Genomic DNA, 25,011 nt, shown 5'->3' with positions numbered 1-25,011 from the left:
GGAGTGACTGTCACCAAGTATGAACCCAGCCAAAGCAGTGCCACCCTGAGGAAGCTGGTTGAGTTTCACTGACAGGCATGGATGGAAAAAAGGGGGTTCTCCAGATACAGCCGACAGCTGGAGTGGCAACATTGCCTCACCAGCAGCTACCATGCAATGACAGTGCTGGACTTACTGATTCCTTTAGAGAAGATGTTCCTAAGCCTTTTAATGTTTTTCCATTGATGTTTGTAAGCAGATTGGTGCCGGAGATATGCATGAACCCAGCTTGGCTCAAGTGCCCTGAGCCATCGTACATTTTTAGGAAAGAAACATTGATGGCAGAGTTTGGAAAACAAAGCTCTTATGATGTAACAGGGACATTGACCCTGCCAGGAATGTGGGGTGTGGTGGACCCAGACACACAACACCAGTATGTACCAAATCACTGGCTGCTAAAGAATAAAAACTGAAAGCAAATAATAACAGCTTCAAACTTTGTTCCATTTGTGTTCTCAGGGCCCTTTGGCCCTCATTAATAAATAACAAAATATACAAATTAAAAAACAAGAAAAACAGAGAGGCAGGGGAACATAAATAACGGGAAAAGGGAAAGGCACTTTGTTCAAGAAGGTTGGCCTGAATTCCCAGCTCAGGACAGCCCTTTCCTCACTACAGCTTGAAGATGCCAAAGTAGGTGTAGCCATGGCTGTACCTCACTTTTGTGGAGTCTGTCACATTGACAAAGACCATGTCATCTTCCCTGAGGTTGAAGACACCTCCCACACGGATGGACTGGAGTGCACAGACGGTCTTCAAGTGTTTTTCATCATGTGTCTTCAAGGAGGTCTGTGTCTTTTGTCCTTTCAGCAAGAGCCGGTCCTCTTCCTTGGGGATATGTAAATAAATATAGAGGGTGAAGGGTGCCAAAGACACATCTGGGGTGCAGAAGCTGACTTGGGAGTAGATGTAGTAGACCCCTGCTTCCTCCACCTTCAGTTTCCCCTCCTTGTTGGATATCAAGCTGTTTGTGGGGCCATACACGGTCTCCCTCCACTCCAGCACTGTAGGGAGAGAGCATGGCAGGTGAGATCAGAGAAGGAGACTTCCAGTTTGGCAGGCTGATTTGGGGCGACACCCACAGACATCTGGCCTCAAAGCCTCTGTCTGTCTGTGAGGTGCAGTTAGTGGGATACCCAGCCCAGGACACCATCCCCAGCCCAGGGGAGCGGGGACCCTTCCCCAAGGCCAGAGCAGATTTAACCCTTGTTTGCTGATCACTGGCTTTGTCAGCCTTGACAGGATAGGTGAGTGGAGGTACGTTTAGCTTCCTTCATCCAGCCAAGTGGAAATGCTTAGTGGGGAGGAGGACTGCCTGTGTTTACCACAACAGACAAAACAGTGTCACTTCCATTTGCTGGCTTCATGGACTTCAGTGGGATACCCTCCAAACCCTCAGAGCACTACCAAAATATGCTGCAACTCTGCTCTTCAGAGCCTCCCATCCCAGTTTTTTCCCGTCTGGGGGCTGCCTTTCCTCTAGAGTCCTTCCTCCTTTTGGCCTCTGGAGATGGCAAGGCTTTACCAAGGAAGTACAAAAATTAACATCGCACAATTGCTATCCCTACCTAAGTGCAGAGCTATCCCTACCTAAGTGCAGCACTCACTGTGCTAAGCAAGGGCTTAGCACAGTGAGTGCTGTTTCCCATTGCCAGGACCATGGCCCACACAGATCAGGTGATGCCATGGATTTTGGGACACTTTTGGTGTCATCACAGTAGCTCATGTGGTTAGTGCAGATAAGCCTATACAGAGACCTGGAAGCCATGGTTGTAAGGGCTGAGCTCAGCTATGACCTCTGGAATTTGGACATCTGCTTTCCCCAGCCTACAGAGACACCTGGAAGAACAGCCAGGGGGAGCAACTTGGCTCCAAGGAGAATAATGGGTTTGACTACCCCAGCCCAGAGACAGTGCACCATGGGTAGTCCTGGAGGAGCCACGAAGCCCATGGGCCCTGACCAAGCATCCCACAGGGATATTTCCCCACACAGAGTTGAGCTCAAGGCAACTGCTGCTCTCTGAACTCTGCTTTATAGGCTCAACAAGTGTTTGAGCAGGGAGTTTTAAAATACAGCGAGTTTCTCACTTCTCTGATCTTATCTAGCACTAAGCTTTCCACAGGTAGACTGAGCACTGGTGAAATGTTGCATCAGAGACGGAAAGAGCAGTTGCCGATTACTGTCAGTCACTCCAGAATTAAATCAGAAGTGCTTAGATTGTGAAATCCTTGCCAGATGGAGTGACTGACTGTGCAAGCTCATACTCACTTTGGTAAGCCTTGCTGTTGTGGGAAGTCCCTAAGCTAAGGCTAAGCCGAGGGATAAAGCAGCAAGAGCAACCACAGCCGATACAGTGGGATGCACAAATGCAAAAGGACTCAGGTGTTTCTCTCAAACCTGATGTGGCCATGGCTGTGAATAATTGCACCTTGACTAAACCAGTTTGGAGCCCTGTGTTGTGACTGTAAAGCCCTCAGCCTGCCCATCTTACTACCAGGAGCGCTCTGGGTGAGAAGAGGATCAGCAGATGCAAATACAAGCAGAGCCCTCCAGCAGCAGCCACCCTAGCAAGAGATGGCCAGGAGAGCAAAAAGATCTATTTTGAGAACAAAAGAAAAGTGGGAGGTTGCTTTCCTTAAATACAAAGCTAAAAAGTTTTCCACTCATAAAAAACACTGGAAAGATTAAGCCCTTGTGGTGCATTTCTAGGAAGGCACACATAGGGCTACTGAGGACAATCAGGATGCGTGAACCCCACATGGCACAGGTGCACATGGCGACGTGACTACTGGGAGGTTTGCTGTGTTTTGGGGGCACATTTTTGTGCTGGAGTTGTTCTGTCCCATTCCCCACCCTTAGAGAACCACAGGGCAAGACTAGGAATGCACACTGCTGTGTCCCTCTGGCTCCCTGGTCAAGGTAGGACCAAGTGAGTCTGTCTTACCTGAGCCTGCCTTGTTGCTCTGCTGACCTGCCAGGTGAACTGCAATTGGCTCCCTCTTCTCTGCTGCAATTTAGAAAGGCCAGTGTTATTAATGCCTTGGCACTCACTGTTTCCCCAGCGCTCCTCTGCAGGGACTGCAGCACCTTCCGCCCTAAATGTTTCTCTACAGGCAAAGACATCATCTCCAGATTCCACCCCCAGCCCGGAGTGAGGCAGGACTCCACTCAGCAAAGACCTGCAGGTGCCTATGAGGTAAAGCCTCTGATGGATGAAGCCTGCGGAGGAGATGGTGCCACCTCGCCCGCCGTTGGAACAGGACCTGGATGTGCCCACACCTCACCTGCCACAGATGTTTCATTCTTGTGTGTCACATGGGGATGCTCATGGTGCTCAGGACCTGCCACGTAAAAAGGCCACAGATTTAATTTTGAGCTCAATTTCAACAACTTCAGACTGTCTTCTCAGACACCCAGAACCGCCTGCCCTGGGGAGACAGCCATGCCCAGTGTCCCAGTCTGCCAGCTCACACTGAGCTCAGTCCTACACCCATGGGGATGCTCCAAACCCCAACCCATACCCTGCCTCCACACCATGCCCTGAGAAACTCATGGGCTGTTGAAGGAAACCCCTTCCCAGGCCAAGGAACTTACCCTGCCCCAGCAAGTCATGAGTGCACTGGCTACACCAGGAAACTCACCTCTCTGCATTTCAAACTTAGGCTGCTCCTTGGGGGGTCCGTCCTGTTACAACAGCAAAAATATATGGGTTTTTTTAAAAATCAACAATTTTGAAAGTTTCTATATAAAAGATGCTCTGGTCATTGCTAAGGTTGGTGATATTTAGCTCCAACAGCCCTGCCAGTTCGTGACAGAGCATATCTGAAGCCAGAGAGTCCCTCTTGTACCTTCCCCAGCTTCACACATGACCTTGGGCTGTTTGCAGCAAGGAGTTTATAGGGTTTATCGTCTTAGGTTTTATTCAATTAAAATGATGGGTAAAGACTATTGAAAACAATAAGATAAACAAGAAAAATCTCCTTTTCATGTGGGAGAGCCGTGATGTAAGTGCTGCCAATGTACACCCCTGCCCTGCAGTTGGGGTTTTCAGGACTGCTGACCACAGCCTATCTCAGACACAATTTTTGGTGGTCTGTTGGGTACTGTTGCAAACCTGAAGATTTAGCTGAGGCAGGTTTAGCTGAGGCATTTGTTGTCATCAGGCAGTGACAATGAAGAAGAAATGTTCCTCTCCTGTCTACTCCAGCCAGCACAGCCACTCCTGAGCAGTGAATTCAGGGCTGAGCAGGATGAGAGCACCTCATTGCAATGCATGTTGCAATGCAAACTGGCCCTTCTGCATCCAAATGTGAGGAGCCTGATCCAACTAGAGATGCCATCCCTGAGTCCATGGCACGGCAATTTGCATAGCACCCTCATGCTCCTTCTCACTGGTTTCCAGGAGCTGTTTCCTGGCCCAAGCCTTGCACTGTCATTGACACCTGGGCAAAGTGGGCAGAAACGTGTTCCCAGTGGCAGGTGGCCACAAGCATCCTCACAGCCACCCAGCACAGGACTGGAGCAAGGTGCCAGACAGCAGAAAATCAAATATTTTCAGACTGGAATCAGGGAGAAGTGCCAAGGTGGCTGTAGCTCCATCCTGCCCACCACAAGGCACAAACACACCATGGCATGTTGCAGCTAGATGTCCTCTGATCAAGAGCATTTTAGGAAAAAATCAATGTGATTTCTCAATAATATCAATATCGTGTAAAAAGAATACAGTATAAAAAAGGGCATGTGCTTCACAGCCTAAGAGTAAAGAGCATCCATGGTTTTAAAAAAAGCTTGGGGTGAAGCTCTGTGTGTGATTAGGAGCCCCTCTCCTTCTTCAGTGGGATCTGTATCCACCCAACTGCATGTACCTTGCACTGGATGTTCTGGAAGCCCTTTATAACCTTTTCACAGTCCAATAATGTCGACTTCTGACCTTCTGCTGTCTGACACTTCTGAACTTTCTTCAGGAAGATGTAATCCTCATTTAAGCTCAACACCTCTTCCATCTGCCGACAGAGGAGAGAAGGGAGGGTCAATGGGATGTTAGTAGGAAACCCGCAACGGCTGGCAGCAGAGCCGTGCTGCATTCCTACCGGCAACAAATCCAGCCTGGGAAGATCAGGGTCGGATGTTCAGCACTGGAATGAGGTGGGCAGACAAACCATGGGCAGCAAGAGCTCCCACCAGACACCCAACACAGCATCTGTGCCCTCATCCACTGGGAATTGAACCCATGGAGCTCACCCTGAATGGCAATGCTAGGTGACAGGAGGATTGCTAAGGATCTGTGGGATTCACATTCTCTGAACCTGAGAGAATCAGTGAGAGAAAAGAAAGAAAAAACCAATTCTTATCTCAATTGCTACTCCTCTTGTTGTTCACAAGTGGAATGCACTGTGGGAGATTGTTTACCTGAAGGAAATTGGTAATTGAATTCTGGTGTGAGTATTTTGATTCATTGACCAATTGAATCCATGTGTGTGTGTCGGGACTGTTGGCAGACAGTCACAAGATTCTGTGCAGTCGAGTGCTTTGTGCAGATTCAGTTTAGATGTAATGTAATATAGAACAATATAGTATAATAAAGTAATTAATTAGCCTTCTGATAAGATGGAGTCCTCCTCGTCATTTCTTGCCTTCCTTGGGCTTGCCCTGCTTTTTCAATAAGGATCTATCTTCTATCACCTTGATAATTAATTTAAATGTCCATCTCTAACTTTTCCTAAAGAAACAGAAATCGCAGTGGGTGGCTCAGGAGTTTTGCAGGTCCTTCCCCAACGGCCTTAGCAGGCAGCTGGGATGCTCACTCAGCCCCTCACTGCCCTGTCCACTCAGAGGGGTTTAAAACTTTTTCTACTGACTTATTGACTAAAAGCATTGCCAGCAAAACAAAACAACATGTAGGTTGGGGCTGAATTGTGCCAAGATCTTCAGATTAAAAAAAAAAAAATCAGAAAGCCAATAAGAAAATAATTAAATGCATCCAAATACTGATTTTTATATTTACACCTGTTTGGGTTTTTTTTTGTTGGTTTTTTTGTTCCTTGTAAAAATCTAACATTCAGTTAAGTGGTAAAGAGGAAGTGTAGCTGGACATGAAGACACACAGCCAGGCAGAGAGTTCAGCACAGGTAGCACCAAGATATGGAGGATCAGATTTGAAGCCCTGCCACAAGCACTGAAGGCAACTGAAATCTTCTTGCCACCTGTGACTGCATTTCAGCTGCCTCTACAGATCCTCAGCCATGTCCCCCTGTAGCCGCATTCCCTCTGCCAGAGACCCTCTACACATTCCTTCATGAGAGCCTGTAACCTCCATGCAGTGAAGTCCCCTTCAACCCCTCTAATATTAAAGCCCCTCTAGCTCAACACTGTTCTCCACCCTTGTAGATCAGAAACCACACATCTAAATATCAATTTAAGGTGAAACGACACATGTAAAAATCAGTAACATCCACCGTATCAGTGTATCAGGTAAGAAAAATGAATTCTGGGTTTTAGGCACCTATTTCTTTAGCAGGCAGTCATTTTTGGCTTGAAGGAAAGTAGCTTTAGATTAGTGATTTTAGGCATCATGCAGTGCAGCTGCAGCCATACCAACCTCAAAAACGTCTTTCGGGACTTTAACTTTTTTGTAGATATTGTGTCAAGTATGGGACAGGATCACTAGTACTGTGTACCTTCAAAAACAGAGGAAGTACTAGGGTCCAGTCTTTTCTTCCCTAATCTACATGACAGCACCTGAAGTGAGATGTTGATAAAATCACCGAAACATGAAAAAAAATTTTTTTCTGGACCTTTCATTCTCTCAGTTAATGTCACAGTGCTAATAAGTGCTACAAAATCAGAAAAAACCACCACCAGCCTCAAACAGCCACTTGCATGCCTAAACCACACCCTCTTGTCCTCAGACTAGCCACCAGCTAGCAGATTAATTCCAGGTGTCTCTTGGCAATTGGTCATTCTCTTTTTGTTTGCAAGGGGAACGGATCTCCCACATATTCTCATGGCAAATTAAAGCAGAAATGAGAACATGGATGAGATAAATGATACTGCTGCCTCCATCCAGTGGTCAGCACCATTTTCCACCATGTTCATCCTCCTGGTGAGCAGATCTCACCAGACCTGAAGTCAAAGCATGCCAGCAGGGACAGAGACAACTTTCTCTCTCTGCTTACCTTATCCATCTTCATGTGAAGATACAAACAGAAGAGCACTGTCCCAATGGTCTGCACTACAATAAATACACTGAGGAAGCCCATGAACATTTTCATGGTGCCAGGGGATGTGCTGCTGATAGGACGGGGTGCCTCAGGGCTATAGGGTTCGTTCATCCTCCGTGCACGTTGCTGGGGCTCCTCCAAATGCACTGCTTGCAAGTAGCATGAGAACTGTGGTGCGAGCGCCTGCTGCTCAGGGGATACAGGGTACAGCAACCCACACTTCCTGGAAAAAAGCTCTTCATAGTGGGTAGGTTTGTTCACTACCATCTCCCACAACAAACAACAACAAAAAAGTTGCTTAGACTTTCTGTTGCACTTCCATGCTTTTTCCTACTGTTATACCAGAAACAGAGAAAGGTTCTTATTTTGTATATTCATATCTGCCCTTGAATCAAAAATATTCCCTCAAAAATATTCCCCGGTGGATTTTTTTTACTGTTGTGGATGAAAGTTTTGTGGCAAATTGCCTTAAAAGAAATGTACACTGAATACAAATACAGAGCTGCTGAGCAGTATTATGGGCTGCCAGGGGCTGGGAAGCACTCAGAAATTTGGTTGTTTCTCAAAAGGGGAAGAATAGCTTTTTCCTTTTGATTTCCTCTAAGAGAAGGATGATTTCTGCAGTGAAGATGCTTGGCTGAGGCAGGTGGGTTGTGCTGGTTTCTGCTTTCCCTCGTGCCACCCCTGGATGATGTCTCTGCCTGGGTAGGCTGGATGATCTGGGAGAAAGGACCATCTGTACAGACACTGTAACCCTGGTGTGGGCACAGCTTTCATGCTCCTTAGCAGACAATGGGACTTTGAGCTTGGTGCTTGGCTATTAGTTTGCAGAGACAAGTTTTAAGTTGCTTTCTTGATACACTAGTGAGGTGCTCACCCTGTACCCAAGGGCACAAGCCATCTCATACCCTGCCCCACTTATTCCTGTTACCTGTATCTATGTACCTAGGCACAAAAAGGGGTGTTGGGAATGCCAGATACTCCGGCCAGCTTCTGACCTTCCATCATCACTGCCATGCAACCTTGAGAAACCCATGTCCCCTCTACACCCTGATGCCTCTCGAGCTGGCTGCAGGGAGGTGAGGTCCTGCCCCCGAGCTCTTCAGGAATCCAACATTCATGAGTACATGTAATGCTGCTAAAATAATACACCAAGTAAATACCAGGGGGTCCTCATTGCTTGCAACAGGGGACAGACCTCATTTTCTCCATGTAAAGAGAATAAATGTGGGGGTTTGTTGGGATGCAGAGGAGGGGGGGCTGCAAGAATGTGTTGAGGAGGACTGGAGTGCTGGTTTGAAGGCTTCATCAACCATCATGTAGAGTTGTTTTGAAAGTGGTATGCTAGAGGAGATGTTCTTATCAGATGTGCACACAGCTAATACAGGGTTGGATCCTGTTGGTGGGGGATGCTGAACAGGTCCTGCTTGCCAGCAGCCCCAGGAGAGGAGGGTACACAGTGCCTTCTGGGGCTGCTTAGAGCATTGCAGGATGGAGTCCAGCATCTGCTTTTCCTATCTGCCTTCTTTCCCACATCCTGCCCTGTGTGGTTAAAGTGTTATGAGCTGCAAATGCAAATGCTGGTAACAAAGCACAAACACCTCTGCAACTGAATCGGGGTTTGACCTTAGCAGGTCACTGTGCTCCTAAATATAACATCCTAATCACAAGTGTGGGATGGCTCCAGGGTCTTTGTGGGCAGCATTTGAGTAACAGGGCAGAGGATGCCTTGGGGTTGAGGTCCTAGCTGGTGCTTTGGAGTCATGTAACCCTTCAGCTTGCCAGGACTGTCACACCTCTGCAGTGAGGAGTAGGGCTCATCCTTTGGGAAGAGACTGCCAGCTCCGAGGTCAGCTCCCCTCTTGCCTCCTAGAGGAGAGAGTAGCTGCTGAAGTCCATCCCCCTGAGTGCCCGTACTCTGAGGGCTGCCCACACACCCTGACCATCCAAGGGCTGCCTTGCTGCTCAGCTCACCAGGGCTTTCCAGTCTCCTCAGGAGTGTCCTCCCAGTGGCAACAAGGTGTCATAAACAGTGCTGGAAATACATTAGTTGTGTCCCCAAAGAGGGTCTCCTCAGTATCACTGAGCTTTGGACCTGGTCCCTCAGGCTTGCAGCTCTGCTGCGCAGAGGACCAAGCCCACTCACAGCCTGGGGCCCCTGCCAAGTGCCTGATTTTATTTATTTTTGTCTTAAAATTGCCATAATCTTTGGAAAGGCCCAGCCTGGTCTCCTCTCAGGCATCTGGTCTGACATCAAGCTCCTGCATACTGTCCCTATCATGGCAAGTTTGCCATAGGCAGAAAGCCATTTGAAAATCCCCAATAATACTCCAGACAGCTGAGGGCCACGAAGCCACAGTGGGGAGCAGCATCAGCTCCCCGAAGTTGTCATGCTTTGCCTTAGTCCCACCACACTCAGCAGCATTTTCCAGGGCTCTTTGGCATTTCCTCTAAATTTAACGCATCTGGGGGAAGTCACTACATGTGAAACTAAATTACATGACAAGTCATCATTTAATACTATGCCCGAATGTGTTGGGACAGAGGCAGCCAACAACGTGTGAAACCACAATGCTGAGTGTTGCAGAGAGTTTTTGCACAGCTATTCCTGAGCCCTGGCTTTCTCCAGTGAACAAAACCTTTCCAAAGACATTTCTATAGAGCCACCTGCTTCACTGAAATGAGAAGAGCCTGAAGGAAATGTTGAAAAAACCAAACATGTCACTGGTCCCATTGCATGCTCTTTGATGGAGGCTGGAGCCTTAGATGGGCTGACAAGTTTGGTGAGGAGGATGGGGAAGAGCTCCAGTTTTGAGTACCCAGCACAGAACATCACCGTTGGCCACCGGTGCTGCAAACCAGGAAACTAAGTTGCTCCTTGACAGCACCCTGATAGGAGAAACCAGGTGGAAAATATGACAGTGGGGATCCTGGCAGAGGTTCAGCAGCAGCAGCTCCTCTTCAGGAAACCATTGCTCCACACCAGCAATCCAGCCCCTTGCTGCTGCAACTGGCAGGGAGCAACCCTTGTGAGCTGTCCACTTTTCAGCACCTGGTCCTGAGGCTTCTACGGCTCAACCTGGACCACCACAGCTGCAGAGCAGGGCTGTTGGATCAGACAGGAGGAGCTGACCAAGCCCTGTGGCAGGCAGACCCCCAATGAGCCGTTCTGGCACCGTGACTGTTCAGAGCCAGGCAACCCAGGGACCTGCTGCAGGGTATGTGGAGCTGTCGGCCCCTTGGGACATACTCTATTGCCACCTCAAATGGATAGTAGGGATGGGGGGGATACATATCCCTGACTGTTTGGCTGCTGTAGGAACATGGGGGAGCGTAGCAAAGTGGGGAACACAGTCTTAGGGAAAGTGGGACATGATCCAGAGACATGATGGGCAAGGAAGAGAGGACCCAACACCAGAAGGAACAGCCTGCCTTCATGGGGTAATCCCAGGGAAGATGAAGTCACATTTCACCTGGTGATGAGCCCATCACCAAGAAACCGATCGGGTTTTCTTTCATGTCCCAAACTCTCTGAATGTAACCATACCCACCCACTTGTGAACCCAAACTGGTACAGTTCCCCCAGCCAGATAACCCCTTGGTGAGACAATGGGAAAATGTGATCCGCTGCTTGCATTCCTATTGCCTGAGTTGTGGTATTTCCACTGATCAGCAAATTGTCTCCATTCGTATTCGGTGTTCTGAGTTTTGTTTACTGAGAAAATATCCGGTTGCCTGCCCCTGTGATCTGTCAAAGGCTGGGAGCATCTCTGAAGGCAGCAAGGTGAAAGCTGCTGAGAAGAGAGTGATGTTTTGGGGTTTTCTGGGTGCACGCTGTGGTTTCTTGACTAGCTTTTTAAAATGTGATGCTTGCCCCACATGCTCTTTATAATTAACAAAAGCTGGGTGTAGTGCAGTGCTAAGAGCAATACACTCGAAAAGAAGATTTTATTCTGAGTCAGAAAAGGAGTTTTCCTGCAATGCCATGGGAGAGATGCAGAAAGGAATCTATGAGAGAAACCTAAATTAAGTCCCTTGAGCCCAGGGCCGGGGGCAGAAGGGAAATTTGAATTTTTCTGCCATTTGCTTTTTCATTTCTTTAGATTTTTCACTCTCCTGTACCTTCTGAGCTCTCATGTTTCCAGGACAACCCTGCCATCAGAGAGGAAGAGGAAACAGATATAGCCAGAGCACTGCAGAAAACATCACCAGCATCCAGAGAAGGAAAGGTTGCATTACGGTTTCTGTTCACTACCTACTTCAGTCGAATAAGATAAAATTCTTGGCATCCAGAGCAGCAAGAAGCAGTTTCAGGGAGTGAAAAACATGTCAAACATTGTGAAAGCCACATCCCCCTGTGGAAGAGAAGAGCAGAATATGCTGGTTGTAGCCACCATGGTGGCAATGGCAGGCTGCAACCCCATTGCTTGCCATGGTCCTCAGCCATAGAGAAACCCATGTGGAGATGAGAAAAAGTTCCAAGCTCCAGCAGATGTGAACACAGCAGGTAGATCAGATCAGATGTACAGTGTCATCTCCACTGCATTTTCCCTGCAGATGTGAGAGAACATCTGCCCCTCTAGACATCTTCTCTGCCACCATCCAGAGCAGCAAAGAACAATAGAAAAAGAGCAACAGGGGGTGGCACTGGGGTGCTGCTGTCCCTCTGAGCAACCCTGTTACAAGGGTCACTGTCCCCTGTGCCCCCTTCCCTCCTTACCCACTCACCTCCCTGCCCTTTTGTACAATCCACAGTTGCACCCGAGCCAGACTTTTCCCCGGGGAACTGAGGTGGGTGGAGAGCAGGGAACAGCAAAGAAACAAGCCCCAGTGACCCCACAGAGGATGGAGGGCCCTGGAGGGCATGTGGCTTTCATGCCACATTTGGGTGACAATGCCAGCCTTGCTGTGCTGAGCCACAAAGAGCACCTGGCCTCAGAACTGCTGAGCTTTGCAGTAGCTGCAAAACCACAAATGGCACTAGAAATTTCTTGCTGTGAAGACTCCACCTACTTGTCCCAACTTCCTAAAAATAGAGCCCAGCATGGGGAGTGGGGAGGCCCACGGCCCTGGCCCTGCCAAACAAGCCCCTCCTGCCTGAGTCACGGCGGAAGGGAGCAGAACATCCCATGCCTTCCCCCACTCTCGGTGAAAGCTGCTCTCCCTGCACGGGGTGCGGGGGCCTGCACCCATCAAAACCACAGTGAAACGTCCCGGCAAGGCTCTGCCTTTTCATGTTGTGAAAGGAGAAGGGAGGAGTGGGGGAAAACAAAACCCGGGGAGGCTGCGGGGCTCGCAGTACCAGTGCTGCCTCCCACAGCATGGCACGATGGGTGGGTGGGGAGGGTCCTAAGCATCACCTTTGCATCTCTCCTTCCTCTCTGCCTGTCCCGTTGGGACAAAAAGGTAGACAGGACTGCCTGTTCAGCATCCATGTGGGACACACAAACGAAACAAAAGCCTCAGAAGGAGAGCGAGGATGCTGCCATTCCTCTCCCCACTGTGGGGCTTCGACCAGTCCAGCCACGACTGCAGCTGGCTCCAATCACTTGCTGGGCTCCACAAACAAACCTTGCCACTACCCAGACTTGCCACAGCAGAGCCACCTCAGCTTCCGCCACCCCACAAGGGTCCCTGGCCACCAGCAGGGACATTCCAATGGATCGAGGCATTGAGTCTCATGGATAGCTTCACAGCTCTTGACCAAAGTCCAGGAGATGTGCAGCTCTGGGATGGATGGGATCACAAGGATTTCGTGGGGGTTCGTGTCCTGGGAGGTGGGTAAGACACAACCTGAATCAGCTGTTGTTCCACTCAGTCTTTCTTTCCTTTCCCTCCCTCCATAGGTTGAGGTTTGCAGTGAGCCTTCACCACGGCTGAGTCCAGGGCTGGCCATGCTTGGTTATTCCACTGGGGCTGCACAGTGACACATCCTGCAGCAAATCATCTGGATCCTGATTGAAACTTACCAAGACATAAGCAATCTCCCAAGGCAGATTTTGGCAGCTACTTGTTCAGTCTTTTGCCTGTTTCCTCTCCATTAGACCACAATCCCCCTGCCACAGCAATATTAATGCAAATTACCCATTTTTTCCCAAACCCTTCACACATCAAGCTCCACGAGGCTCTCATCACAGGGCTTTCTTCACTGCTATGGGAATCACATCTGTGGCTCTTCACTCCTCCCCTTTCAGTCTTTGCTGTCATTTATCCTCTCTCCTCGTTGATTGTGGATCCCTGGGGGGCTTGTGCTCCAACCTCTAGATAATTAGGACCCCATTGGGGTCACACACAGCCCCAAGGTGAGCAAGAGAGGGTGGCACTGCTGTCAGTGGCAGGAGATGAGCCAGGAAGGGTGAGTGGCCAAAGGTGTGAGGGGCAGACTCAGGAACGCTGCTCTGACCTGAGAGCTTAGGGGAGGAAATCCTCAGCCCCTACTTGGGACTAACCAACCCCATGGAGAAGGCAGCACCAGGGGCAGGTGGAAATTCACATGCAGCCATCTCAGTCAGGGAGCCCAACCAAGACACAGCGTGCATGGTCAGAGGCAGTTAACCAGTCTTTAATCTCTTGCAAAGCAATGCAAAGGCAGAGCAGTGCTGCCTTCCATGCATGTTTAGACACTGCAGTGGTGTGTCACACAGCCCTTTTGCCTCAGAGCTGTAAGCCTGGGTGCTCTGAGCAGGTCATGTTGGCATCGCATGGAGCCCTTTCCCTACATGCTTCCACTCCTGTCTCAGCTGTGGCATGATGATGGGAATGCTCAACCCAGCTCCAGCCTGAGCTTGCTCCTTGGCCAGGCTGAATACCTACGGCTCTGGGGTAACAAATATCTTGGTAACAAACCCCCCATAAAATCCCTGTGAACTCTGTGAGAGAGCAGAGAACAACTCTGCCATCTACTGATTCCTCCAGCTCCTCTCCCTGCCTGATCCACATCTCCATCGCTGCCTCACACAGCCATCTGGAAAATTGTGGCTAAAAATGAAGGGTCTCCATGCTGGAATGTGATGCTGCAGGAGATGCCAGAGAAGCCCTGCAGTCAAGCCCACATCCTGCCTCACCTGCCCAGTGGCCCAGGGATGTAGCCACAGTTCAGGCTGCAAAGGCAAAAAGAGCAAAAGTTGCAAAAGCTGCTGCTGACATAACACTGTACTTTGTTCTCATGCCAGGGACAAAACCTGCTCAGAGAAAATAAGAAGTCTGGTTTCCATAAAACATGGATGTTTCAGGAATTCCTCCATCTGAAGAGACGTCAGGTGCAGGTTTCCTTTGCAAGGAAGTGGAACCTCATGATTGGTGAGTGCATTGTGAAGGTTTACAATGGCTTTCCCCACAATCCATGGGAGCAGGGCTGGCTCAGTGTGTGCTCAGCCCAAACACTGGCAGCCACAGTGGGGAAGAGTGGGTGACAGCCCCAAGCCAGCCTGGCAGCCCTGACACCCTGACCAGAAGGGGTGCAAAGCCTGGGCTTGGGCTGAGCACTGACCCTGCTCAGCTGGTTCTGCTGATGGCCAAAGGAACATAGACAGCCCCCAGACAGCAGTGAATGTCCTCCCTTTTGTAGAAACTCCTGACTGTGGGCTGAGTAGAGACATCTGAGCAGCACAATACCCTACAGAACCATCAGAGATGGCTCCAGCCTGGGTGGATCACAGCCAGCAAGGCTCTGACATGAAAGCAGGTCATCTCCAGGAGGATGCTGCAGCCCCAGCTCCTGCAACCTGCTGATGCTGGGAGCAAAGCCACTACAATTTCTAGGTACCAGAGGCTCTTACTGGCAGACAGAGGGTGCTTCTTGGACCTCACTGTCTATTTACAGAGGCTTGGAGACCTCAGCTCATCTCATATTTACCACAGCGGCCAGAGGTGCATCCAGGTAGCATCTGCAGAACACCAGCCTTCTTATATCCCCATGCCCAGCCTCTCTCCCACCATACTCAGGCTGTGGCAGGCTGGTGGCTGGAAACCCTTAAGTGTGTAAACCCTAGCTGCTTCATCCTTGCTAGAGCTTTCCCATAAGATGTGAAAAAAATTGTGTAGAAAAAACAGAGAAACATAGGTTGTTCAAGCACTCTGTTTCAGGAGATGATGGTGCTAAAAAAAACCCAAACCAGAGATGATTATCCACATGCAGGTCCCCCCGGGATGAAGTCACACCAGAGGAACAAGTTTCTCATGGAGAAGACTTCTGCAAACATAACTCATGCACAATAAATCAGACACATGGCTATATGCCTCACGAGTGGATGCTACTTATGGGTCCAGATCACCACATCAAATTGCAGGGCCATGGGATTTCAGCTTCTTTGTTGGTGCCCAGGCTCATCCAGAGTCCCTGGCAGCAGACGAGACCTGGCCTGGGGACACACAGATGCTTTTCAGAACACACATTTTCTTTCCAGAGCAGCTCCCTAATAAGCCCAAGCTGTTGGACATATTTCTTCTCACTCACTTGAATGAGTCACCAAACCCCAGAGGCTCTAATTCTCTTTTAGCAGAAAAGCAACCTTATTTCAAAGTGGAAAATCTTTGGCCTGAAGCACCCTGCACAGCTGGAGGGAAGTATTATGCAGAGGTGATGCAGTCAGAGAGGCTTGAATGCTGGAATGGCCACTTCACTGTAAAATACAGTGAAAGGAAAACCCCAGACACCCTGTTCAAGGAAAACACTACTGGCACTAAGCCTAAGGACAGGGAAAAAAGGACCATTTCTCCCCACTGTTCAGGGAGGGGAAGATGAACATGCAACAATCACCATTTTGCTGAGCCACAAGGAAATCTACCCACGTAAGTATTGTGTTGTCATCTCTATGACAGTAATTGGGGAAACCATACCGGAAACTGGGTTCAGTGGTTGGACAGGAAGGAAAGCAAACCTAGAGCACATCCCAATTTGTGTCCTCAGCATCAGCCTCCTTGCATCCCCTTGCAGGCCATGGGCCAGCCAGGATGTGGATCCCATTTGCCTTTGGGATCTGGGCATATAGATGGAGAGATCTGGAAGGCAGGACACTCACTTTCTCTTGCTGCCTGGGTCTGGTTGCTTATGATATCTTAGATAAGTCACCTGGTCTCAGTTTCATCACTGGTGAAATGAGGCATCTCTGTTTGTGGGTAAAGATCCAGAGATATAAACAGCCAAATAGATTCAGCCTATATAGAAAATAATCACTATGCCAGCTCTAATCTGCAGAGCAATATAATTTCAAAGTGCATTGTATCTTGAAGTGAGGCTGCAGGATAAGCAAAATCTTTCCCCCCTCCCCCAACGCTGAGTCTGTTTTGGACATGATGGTAATTTCAGAGTCATATCCAAGCCCTTATGTCAAAATTTTTTCATCTTCCTCCCCTGTCTTGTTGAGTGGCTGGGTGGGCATCTGGCAGCAAGGTCAACCCACCACAAGGTCTCGGCCCTCCCATGAGCTACCCTTGAGTTCCTACTCTGCAATGCAGCTCCTGAGGAACATCACTGCTCTTCCTGGCTTCCTTTCCCAGGAATTCATCCTAATTTTCCAAGAACTGAGCTGAATCACTACAGCTATTAATGATGTAGTGCAATGCTGGGTCTTAGTGCTGCCACAAGCACATAGCTGTGAAGCTCTGTTGCACTGACACATGATGCAGAGAGACTAAGTCACAGCCTGGATTTGGTGCAGGAAGCCAAATTTATCCCAAATTTCCTTCATAACAGCAGAGCATGCAACCTCTGCAATGGTTGTTGGGGGTCTTTGAAAGGAGGAGCCAGGTGGGTTTTTTTTAAGTTTTGTAGGGCAAAAAAATCAATGGGACCAAAAGTAGGTTCACACCAGAGTGCCAACCCATGCACAACTATCACAAACCACAAAATCAGGTAATTACACAAACTCCTTCCAATGTTTACTAGGTTCATTTTCTCAGCACTGGCTGCTGCTTACAGCAGCCTCAGAAGACTTTAGGTAGAAAGGACCTCTTGGTCTGCAATAGCCAGAAAACCCATTGAGCTTGTCCTAGAGGGTAGAAGCATATGATTCAGGTTTCTGAGAATGAGCCCCAGTTTTCAAATAATCCTGAAAGAGTTTTGTACAAACTCAGAGCTCTCACAGCACCTTCATTCACATACCTGAGATTACAGGGAGAAGACATAAAGCAAAATTTCCACCCTGTGTGGTGAGGAAGGACAGGCATCTCCCAGGAGAATAGAGCTGAAGTCCAAGATGCCTTGGAAAGAACTGTTTGGAAGGGTCAGATCTGATTGACAGCAGGCAACGGGTATCTCTCAGACAAACTGTGTCCTTTAAGCCCATTGCAGGAGCTGCCAAACACTGTCCCCACTGATATCCACACCAGGTTCCCCAGGTTCTCTTTGGTCATGGCCAAAGGCACTATCACAAAGAAAAGAACTGGATAATCACTCCCTGCTCTAAGCAGATTTACCAAAACCCTGATATATATCTCTCCAGACTTGGCAAGAAGCACAATTTACAATCCCTTCACACAGGTGGGGGCATGCCATCCTGCTTGCATGGCACAGGAGAAGCAATATTCCCTGGAAACCTCCACTGCAATGTCCTCTTCATAGCCTGTGGATAATCTGTGTTCATAGGATGGGGCAACTTTCTGCTCCAGCCCAGAATGAAGAGGAAATTTCTTCCCTAACAACCACCACTACAAACCCTTTGCAATGAGGTGGCTCTGCTGGGTGGCCATGTGGCAGTGAGTCCTTCATAAAATTATGCCTCAGGTAGGAAAAAGGCCAGAACTCTGCACGGGAAATTAAAAGCTCTTGAAATTCCATAGCTGTCTTGGGGATATTAATGTACAAAATTAATGAGGAGCCCTTGGGGGTCCCATACATCTGTCCAATGTGCAGCCTTGGTGAGTATGAAACCCCAGCATTTGCAGCTCTGGGATGTGATTAAGGCCAAGGAAGAACTGACCAGACACAATTCCTGAATTTCTGTGTTCCTGCAGGGTGTGGTGGTGGCAGGGGCTCTCACATGGATTGGTAGCACATTGCCCAGTGGTTTTGGTCCACACACACAACATCAGAGGATGCGAAATGGGGTTGCATGATGCTCAGTACACACCATCACATGGAGCAAGGGCTGGATTATGATTCCAGCCCAGCCCAGTCTCCCGAGCTGGAGGCTCAGGAGACACAAGGCATAAAACCCATCCTACATTAGGATTAAAGATGCAATTCTGATCTCCAAGAGCAGCTGATAACCAAGGAAATTAAGGATTTGTGCACATCAAAGTTTGCTTGTAACTTCCTACACTGGGGGTTACATCCAGAGAGTTGCATTTCAGAGAGACCTGTGCTTCCTGCTGTCCCCCACAGCAGCCCTGAGCTGGAAGCATCACAGTTTGGTCACACACTGCAACAGAAGCACCTCTATCTCCTTGCTTCACCTAGTCTGATCCTTGCTGAGCTGCTCTACAGCTTTCATTTCCTCAGCCCTGAGAATTTGCTGGTTTTACTGATGAAGTGCAGTAATGTGGCACTTCTCCAAGCTGATGGAAAGTTTGCCTCCCACACTACACTGCTTGACAGCAGCTCTGGGACACAACGTGGTTCCCTGGGAAACAGTGGTAGCTGTTGAAGCCTGGACCTTAGGAAGAAGACCTGGCTTGCCTACAGCCTGTTAGAGTCCACCTTTCAAGGACTATGGCATGTGCAGAGCACTGTGCCTCGAGCAAGCATGAACTTTGCATTATTCCTCTTCCACTGGGCATTGCTGGTGTCTTTACCAAATATCTTTCTCCTTTATCAAAAGGCAAAAAGATATTATTTGTGTTCCTTGCCCTAAACCATTACTAATTCTTGGGTCTTTTGTGGTTATACAGCCAATGTACTGTTTAAAGACTGCAGCAGTAGTAGAGTGTGACAAATGTCAAAGTCTTTGGGTTCATTGAGCATCTTTTCATTCTGAACACCTCCACAGCAGATGAGACTTGTCTGGGTGGAGTCTCTTGGAATTATATGCCAGCATCATGACATGGGATCTGTCACCCAGGAGCTGCACATGTATCTCTCACAAGCACCAGGAGCTCACTCACAAACCAGAGGCAAACTTGATGGCACATGCGCAAATACTTTGCACACCCTCAGGCACACAGAGTGGTAATTACCAGGTGCTGAAATATGCAGAAGTAGTCAGACATTTGGATTTGCTGTTATGACTGTTTTCCTTCCATCCTAGAGATGGAAGTAACACAAGGCAGGAGATAAAGAGAAAAACCCCAGAAAGCAAAGAGAGATGCAGCATTTGCTTGATCCAATGACACAGAGGACTATACACACGTGTGAAAACCTGTTGCAGAAAAATACATATAATAACAGGATGAGATCAAGCAACCTTCCTGACTAAGCTGTACTGACACAGCTGGACTTCCCAAGTTAGGAGTAGATGCTCATCCTCTGACCTTGCTGCCCACACACCAGCAGCACCCAAGCACAACACAGAAGCCCAGCAACCCCTAGAGTGTCCCTGCAGAATAAATAATCACAGACAGCACAATCACCAATACTAATATTTTTTTCCAAGGAGACCAGCTAAGAATACATCAAATTTTTTGAAGCGAGATTTAGGGAGGTCAAAGCTCTGAAAACAAACAAAAAATAATGGATCACATTTATCCCTGAATATTCAGTTATAGAGCAGCACTCAGCATTCAGAAAAAATGCAAGACCAGACTAATTTCCTAAATGGGCAATAACAGTATCTTCTTTCATGGCATAAAGACTATACACTCTCAGTGTTTTTCCTGTATGCTAGATGAATTAAGTAGAGCATTTTGATTTTAGAGCCACCAAGGAATTAGTGAGTGAAGCCATTGCTTCCAAAGGGCTCTAAGGGAAGTTCAGAAACAAAACAGATCTGAATGCAGGCTAGCAAGAAGGTCTCTTAGTTTTACATCCAACCACATTTGATCAGTGATAACCCAAAAACTGGTTATTACCTGAATAATTCATCCAAACCTACTTCTGAATAATCATAAATCACCAAAGTAGTTGTCAGCTGAGACAGCATCAAGAATACATCAAGAGCCAATGTAACAGCTTTAAAAAATCCTGTAAATGCTTAGAATGGTTTGACTCATTTAATTGCTTAAATCAAGCCAAAATCCAATGTAATGACACCCTTATATACAAAGAATATGTCACAAGTAATGCATCAATAGAAATGCATGTTTTACACAAAGAAGTAAAACTGGTCCTGTGGCAGATGCTCATTTACATATGTATTGATTTAATTATAGATTTCTCTCCCTCCTTTCAAGATTGCCAAAAAAGATGAACACAATCCCAGAAATGCACAAACTGAGCCAGAGACACTAGGGACAGTAATTTCTTCCTTTGATAATTCCTACAGAGATGCGCAACATTCCTGCTCTTATTGACTTAAACAAAGTCAGAGGCATGGGCAGGACTGCCACAGCTGCAGCTCCTGATGCTCCACTGCATCTGAGGGAGCCTGTGTCTACCCTCATAAGGATAAAAGGCAGAATCAGGCCAGGAGATCCTGGGCTTTCAGTATGTATTAAAGCAGATTTTTGTGTCTGCTGCAGCTGTGTGTATGAGAAACCAGGGGTTGGATTTGCACAGCGGTATAAATCTGGCTTTTGTGCTCCCCGGTTTGTAAAACCACAGAAAGCATTTTTCCCCGTCAAGGAGAAGCAATAGAGAAGGCTCTCATTTCCCTGAAGCCCCTCCCTTCCCAAACTTCTTCATAAAAACAGGCAGCCATTCTCATTAGTCACTGTTACACGGTTGTTTTGTGCCCTGCAGCCTGTCAGTGTGGGAAAACTGCCTGGAATCAGAGCAGCCTGGCAGCCTGCTGCAGCATCAGCACCCTGCAGGATGATTCCAGAGCTGCTTCCCAAACTGACATTTCTCAACAGTAGTTTCAGGCTGCTTTCCTGTGAAGCAAGAAAAAAAAAAAAAACCAACAAACCCCAAACAAATGTGACTGCTTTTTGCTTCCACAGTCTGTGGGCAGACTACAGGTTTCTGTGCAGGCAGGGGGCTCTTGCTTGCGCCTGTGCCAGGAGGATGCTGCCCAGGATGCCTTGCAGGGATGAGGCACATCCCTGATTCGCTGTCTGCCCATGTCTGTGAGCTCCACTGTGACTTTGCCTCCTTATCTTCCCCGTTGTCCCACCATCCCACGGGTGTTCCTGCAAGACAAGCTCCACAGCAGTGTGTTTTGAAGGGCAGACCTAGAAGCCTCCTCTTCAGACCCAGCTCATCCTCCAGCCCTCTCCTGACTCATGCCCTATCAGCAGCTCAGCCCTGGCCCGGGGAGAGGCAGGGGGAAGGAGTCCCACAGACCAACTCTGCTCAATGCACGACCTTAGTGGTGATACATGTGGATTTTATGCCTTAAACCCGTCTAATAAACCAAATTCTCTGTAATCATTTTTTTGCAGGAAACAGTGGTGCAGCCATGATCCTGGTCCTACAGATTTGAACAAACCCAGAAAAACAGTCCAAATTGTCCAGGGCAGGTGTTGGGTAATCATTTCATGCTCTGCTTGCAAATGCAGATGTCAGCAAGAAGGTGCTTAAATCCTTCATGGAGTAGAGTGGAAACAGGCCCAGCCTCTCCTGCCCCTGCTCTTTTACTCAGAGTAAAACACTCACCTTTGTGCTATGCAGCAAACTCAGGTTTTGGGCACCCACAAGTGGCACAATCCTTAATGCTGTTTTTCTAGCATAGTCCCTTTGTCATTTGCAAGCAAAATAATGCCTGACCTTTGCACACTTGCAGTCAGCAGTCATTAGTGCAACCTTGGAAAGGAGGGGAAAAAAGAGTGTTTTCATGCTGTTCTTTTCTTAAAATGTGGCACAAATCCAGCACCAACAATGTGGGGTGGAACTGTGATAGTAGCACATGCCTCAAATGTCTTGGTTAGGTGACAGTTTAACTAAAGCCAGGAAGTTTTCCTTAGAATCGACTTAGTCTACCTTGGAAAAGAAAAAACAAACAACTTTATGCATTAAAAAGTCCAGCTGGAGGACTTTCCTCATTGCCCATCACTTTTAATTAGCTGATGTGTTTTCCCCTGGAGTGGGTCGAGCACAGCACCCAGACTGCACACATTGTTCCTTGGCTGGGGAGCTGCACATGGCAACTTCTCTTACATATCATTTATCCTGCACATGCTTGAGACTTGATGATGTTTGGCCAGTTCACATGGAGCCCATGCAGCATGGGTGCTTCTGCACTGCTCTCTAGGGTGACAGGGTCCAACAGACAGCTGGTACAAGATTATTTTAGGCTGAGCTCAGTCACTAGAGATGCCCTTTGGGAGTTCAGTACATTCAGCTTCCTCCCATCCACTAAATTTGTTTTTCTGTTTGGCAGAGAGATCTATCTAAAGTGACACCTTGCTCTGGGAAAACATGGTATTGGGAGCTAATGGATTGCTTTATAATTCTGAGCATAGAAACATTTTATTTTTGTGTGGGAAAGAGCTGTTACTTTATCCCTATCTCAGGTGGAAAGGTCATAAGCAAGAGCTGTAATACTGTTGCATTCCAGAATGAAATGCTGCTTGATAATATTTTTATAAGCCTATGCTGATTCCAGCATTAGCCTTTTAGAGAGAGATAGATGGGGAAAACACAAATGTCCCTGGACGGACACAAATCCAGAGCTTGCAAATCTTGGGCTGGGGCAATGGAAGGAGATGGGGGTACAAGAGGTGAGGATGAAGGTCAGGGAAGCAGCCACTTTTCTCAGGGCTTTGCTGTGCCCAACTTGACCCCCACCTAGAAACCAGGCTGGCGGACAGCATGAATCAGCAGTGAATTCCTGGCATTGGGCTCAGCCAGGTCCATGGTGTCTCACAGGGGACCCTGGGCACTCCTGCTGGACCCTGTTTTGTGGAGCACCACATCTGAGTTGGCTCACACTGGCTCAGCCAGCTCCATTATGGCTCCAGGCACCTGAAAACATCCTCTGTGCTTTCCTGGACAGCCCAGCTGCTGCCTGCTCAGCACTCAGCTAGTTTTGCACCTCCTCAGTAAATAAATTGTGATCTGTAGCATATGACCACAGTGCAGCTGCTTGTGCAGCTATATTGTCAGACCAATAACACACAGCCCTCTGACACAGCCTGTGATACTGAAACCCCTCCCAGATACCAAGGCACCAAAACCACCAGTTTGCACCAGTTTTCTGCTGAAATCCTCCAAGTGTAATGATATATGCTAGCTCAAAGGAGTACCAAACCAAATTCTCAGTGGGTCAGTGGCTAAGTAGAATAGAGCCCTGAGCCCAAAACATGCAATGTTTTAAACCAGGCACTGCAGGAAAACAGAACACAGAACAAAGTGGTACAACAATGCCTTTACCCTGGATCATACTTGGTAAAGCCTGCAAGAAAAGGGGATTAAAAACCACAAGACAGTAAAAAATTCCAGTGACGAGTGAGTGTTTGCCAAAGGCTACATGCCACATGGGTACATGAGGTGTCCCTTGCTCACCTGGGATGAGACAAATTAATTGACACCTGAACAGAAATGAAAGCAAATGAAAGCTCATGTTCCCTTTGAAAGCAATGAGCATTCCTATTTTTAAAAAAAATATATGTAACACTTTAGGTTTTTCTTTTACAGCAAAAGAATCTCTCTTGTTTGTCACCGCAGTCTGGGGCTATTTTTAACACTGCTAATGAGTGACTAAAGCAGGGTGGAGTAGCTAAACCAGCTTGCTGCTCCCAGCCATCCACAAGGTTTTTCTGACCATCAGAGGAGGATCAGAGCCAGCTCATGTGAGGAGTCAGAGCTAGGCACCTCTCAAGTGTCTGTGTCCTGGGACACAGATGGTGGAAAAAATGCACACCTGTTCCTGCAGCTGAGTAAAAAAAGGCCTAGACTACACACAGGGCAGGTATGTCTAGGGCTTGGCTTCAATCTCTGAGAGTAATGCATCTCAGAGATGCATTAATCTCAGACCAGAGCTCATAAAGCATGCAGTTGGCATCTCACCTGTCCATCAGAAAAGACAGGAGAAAAGCTATCTGTGCAAACAAGTTATTCCTGGATTAGAGGACACCCAATTCAAGGAAAGTTGCGGTTTCTCACAGGGTTAGTAAATTAATAGAAAATCATAAAGTCATTATGGTTGGAAAGACCTCCCAGATCATCAAATCCAACCATTAACCAGCATCACTGTGTCCACCATTAAACCACAGCCCTGAGAGCTCCATCCACACACTTTTTGAACACTTACAAGGATGTAACACCTGGCCCCTGTCTGTTCTTCATAATGGTCTTGGCAGAGGTCCATTGGCATTCAGGGGATCAGAAGCTGTTGAAAGGGGAACATCCAGCATCCCTTCTCCCATCACCTCCAGGACTGCTGCATTCAGAGGAGGGACTGAAGACAACTGGAAAGTACCAGATTAAAAACGCGGGTGTTAAAGTGGTAAGTGCTGCTGCCTATCTCTTGTCCCCAGCAAGCCTCTCTTGTTGAAAGACAGGCTGAGTTAACATTCAGGCGATGCAGTCAAACCTCCACTCAACACTCACCGCAGCTGCCTCGGCCATAGAGGCAAGAAAGGCTCTTTTGCAAGGTTTTATTCCAGCAGAGTAACACAGCTGCCAAAGGACAAACCCGGGGAAGAGAGGATGAGCCACGTGGAGCAGGAGCTTATAAAGGGGAAGGGGTGGGGAGCGGGGCTGAGGGCTGGGCAGAGGGGCCTGGCCTCCAGGGGTAGGGGGGTGGCCACCTGGGATGCCAAGCCAGTGACAGGGAA

At 48.1% G+C, this 25,011-nt stretch overlaps 1 protein-coding gene across 2 annotated transcripts; it reads right to left on the bottom strand.

Moving 5' to 3' along the window:
- Positions 1–459: 459 nt before the first annotated feature.
- CD40LG (CD40 ligand) lies at positions 460–24,612 on the bottom strand. 2 transcript variants are annotated; one of them, XM_071442949.1, is made up of 6 exons: positions 24,486–24,612; positions 4,906–5,043; positions 3,682–3,724; positions 3,325–3,381; positions 2,985–3,047; positions 460–1,043 (listed from the first exon to the last, which is right to left on the bottom strand). In XM_071442949.1, the coding sequence occupies exons 1-6, from the start codon at positions 24,546–24,548 to the stop codon at positions 652–654; spliced, it is 756 nt and encodes a 251-aa protein (XP_071299050.1). In that variant the 5' UTR covers positions 24,549–24,612; the 3' UTR covers positions 460–651. The 2 variants fall into 2 exon arrangements, with proteins under 2 accessions (XP_071299050.1, XP_071299048.1); XM_071442947.1 differs by lacking the exon at positions 24,486–24,612 and adding an exon at positions 7,216–7,428.
- Between the last annotated feature and the right edge of the window lie 399 nt (positions 24,613–25,011).

Source organism: Agelaius tricolor, unplaced genomic scaffold, assembly GCF_023055355.1.
Source record: "Agelaius tricolor isolate 1412-34295 unplaced genomic scaffold, bAgeTri1.0.p SCAF_17, whole genome shotgun sequence".
Classification (NCBI taxonomy): domain Eukaryota; kingdom Metazoa; phylum Chordata; class Aves; order Passeriformes; family Icteridae; genus Agelaius; species Agelaius tricolor.
Note: the sequence above shows the minus strand (reverse complement) of the source record. Positions and strands in the feature narration are given on the sequence as shown.

Coding starts and splice junctions, on each gene's coding strand:
- CD40LG (XM_071442947.1), bottom strand. CDS start 7,371: ATGAACGAACCCTATAGCCCTGAGGCACCCCGTCCTATCAGCAGCACA. Junction 3,048..3,324: donor GAATGAAACATCTGTGGCAG/GTGAGGTGTGGG, acceptor TCTAAATTGCAG/CAGAGAAGAGGGAGCCAATT. Junction 1,044..2,984: donor GAGCAACAAGGCAGGCTCAG/GTAAGACAGACT, acceptor CTCTCCCTACAG/TGCTGGAGTGGAGGGAGACC.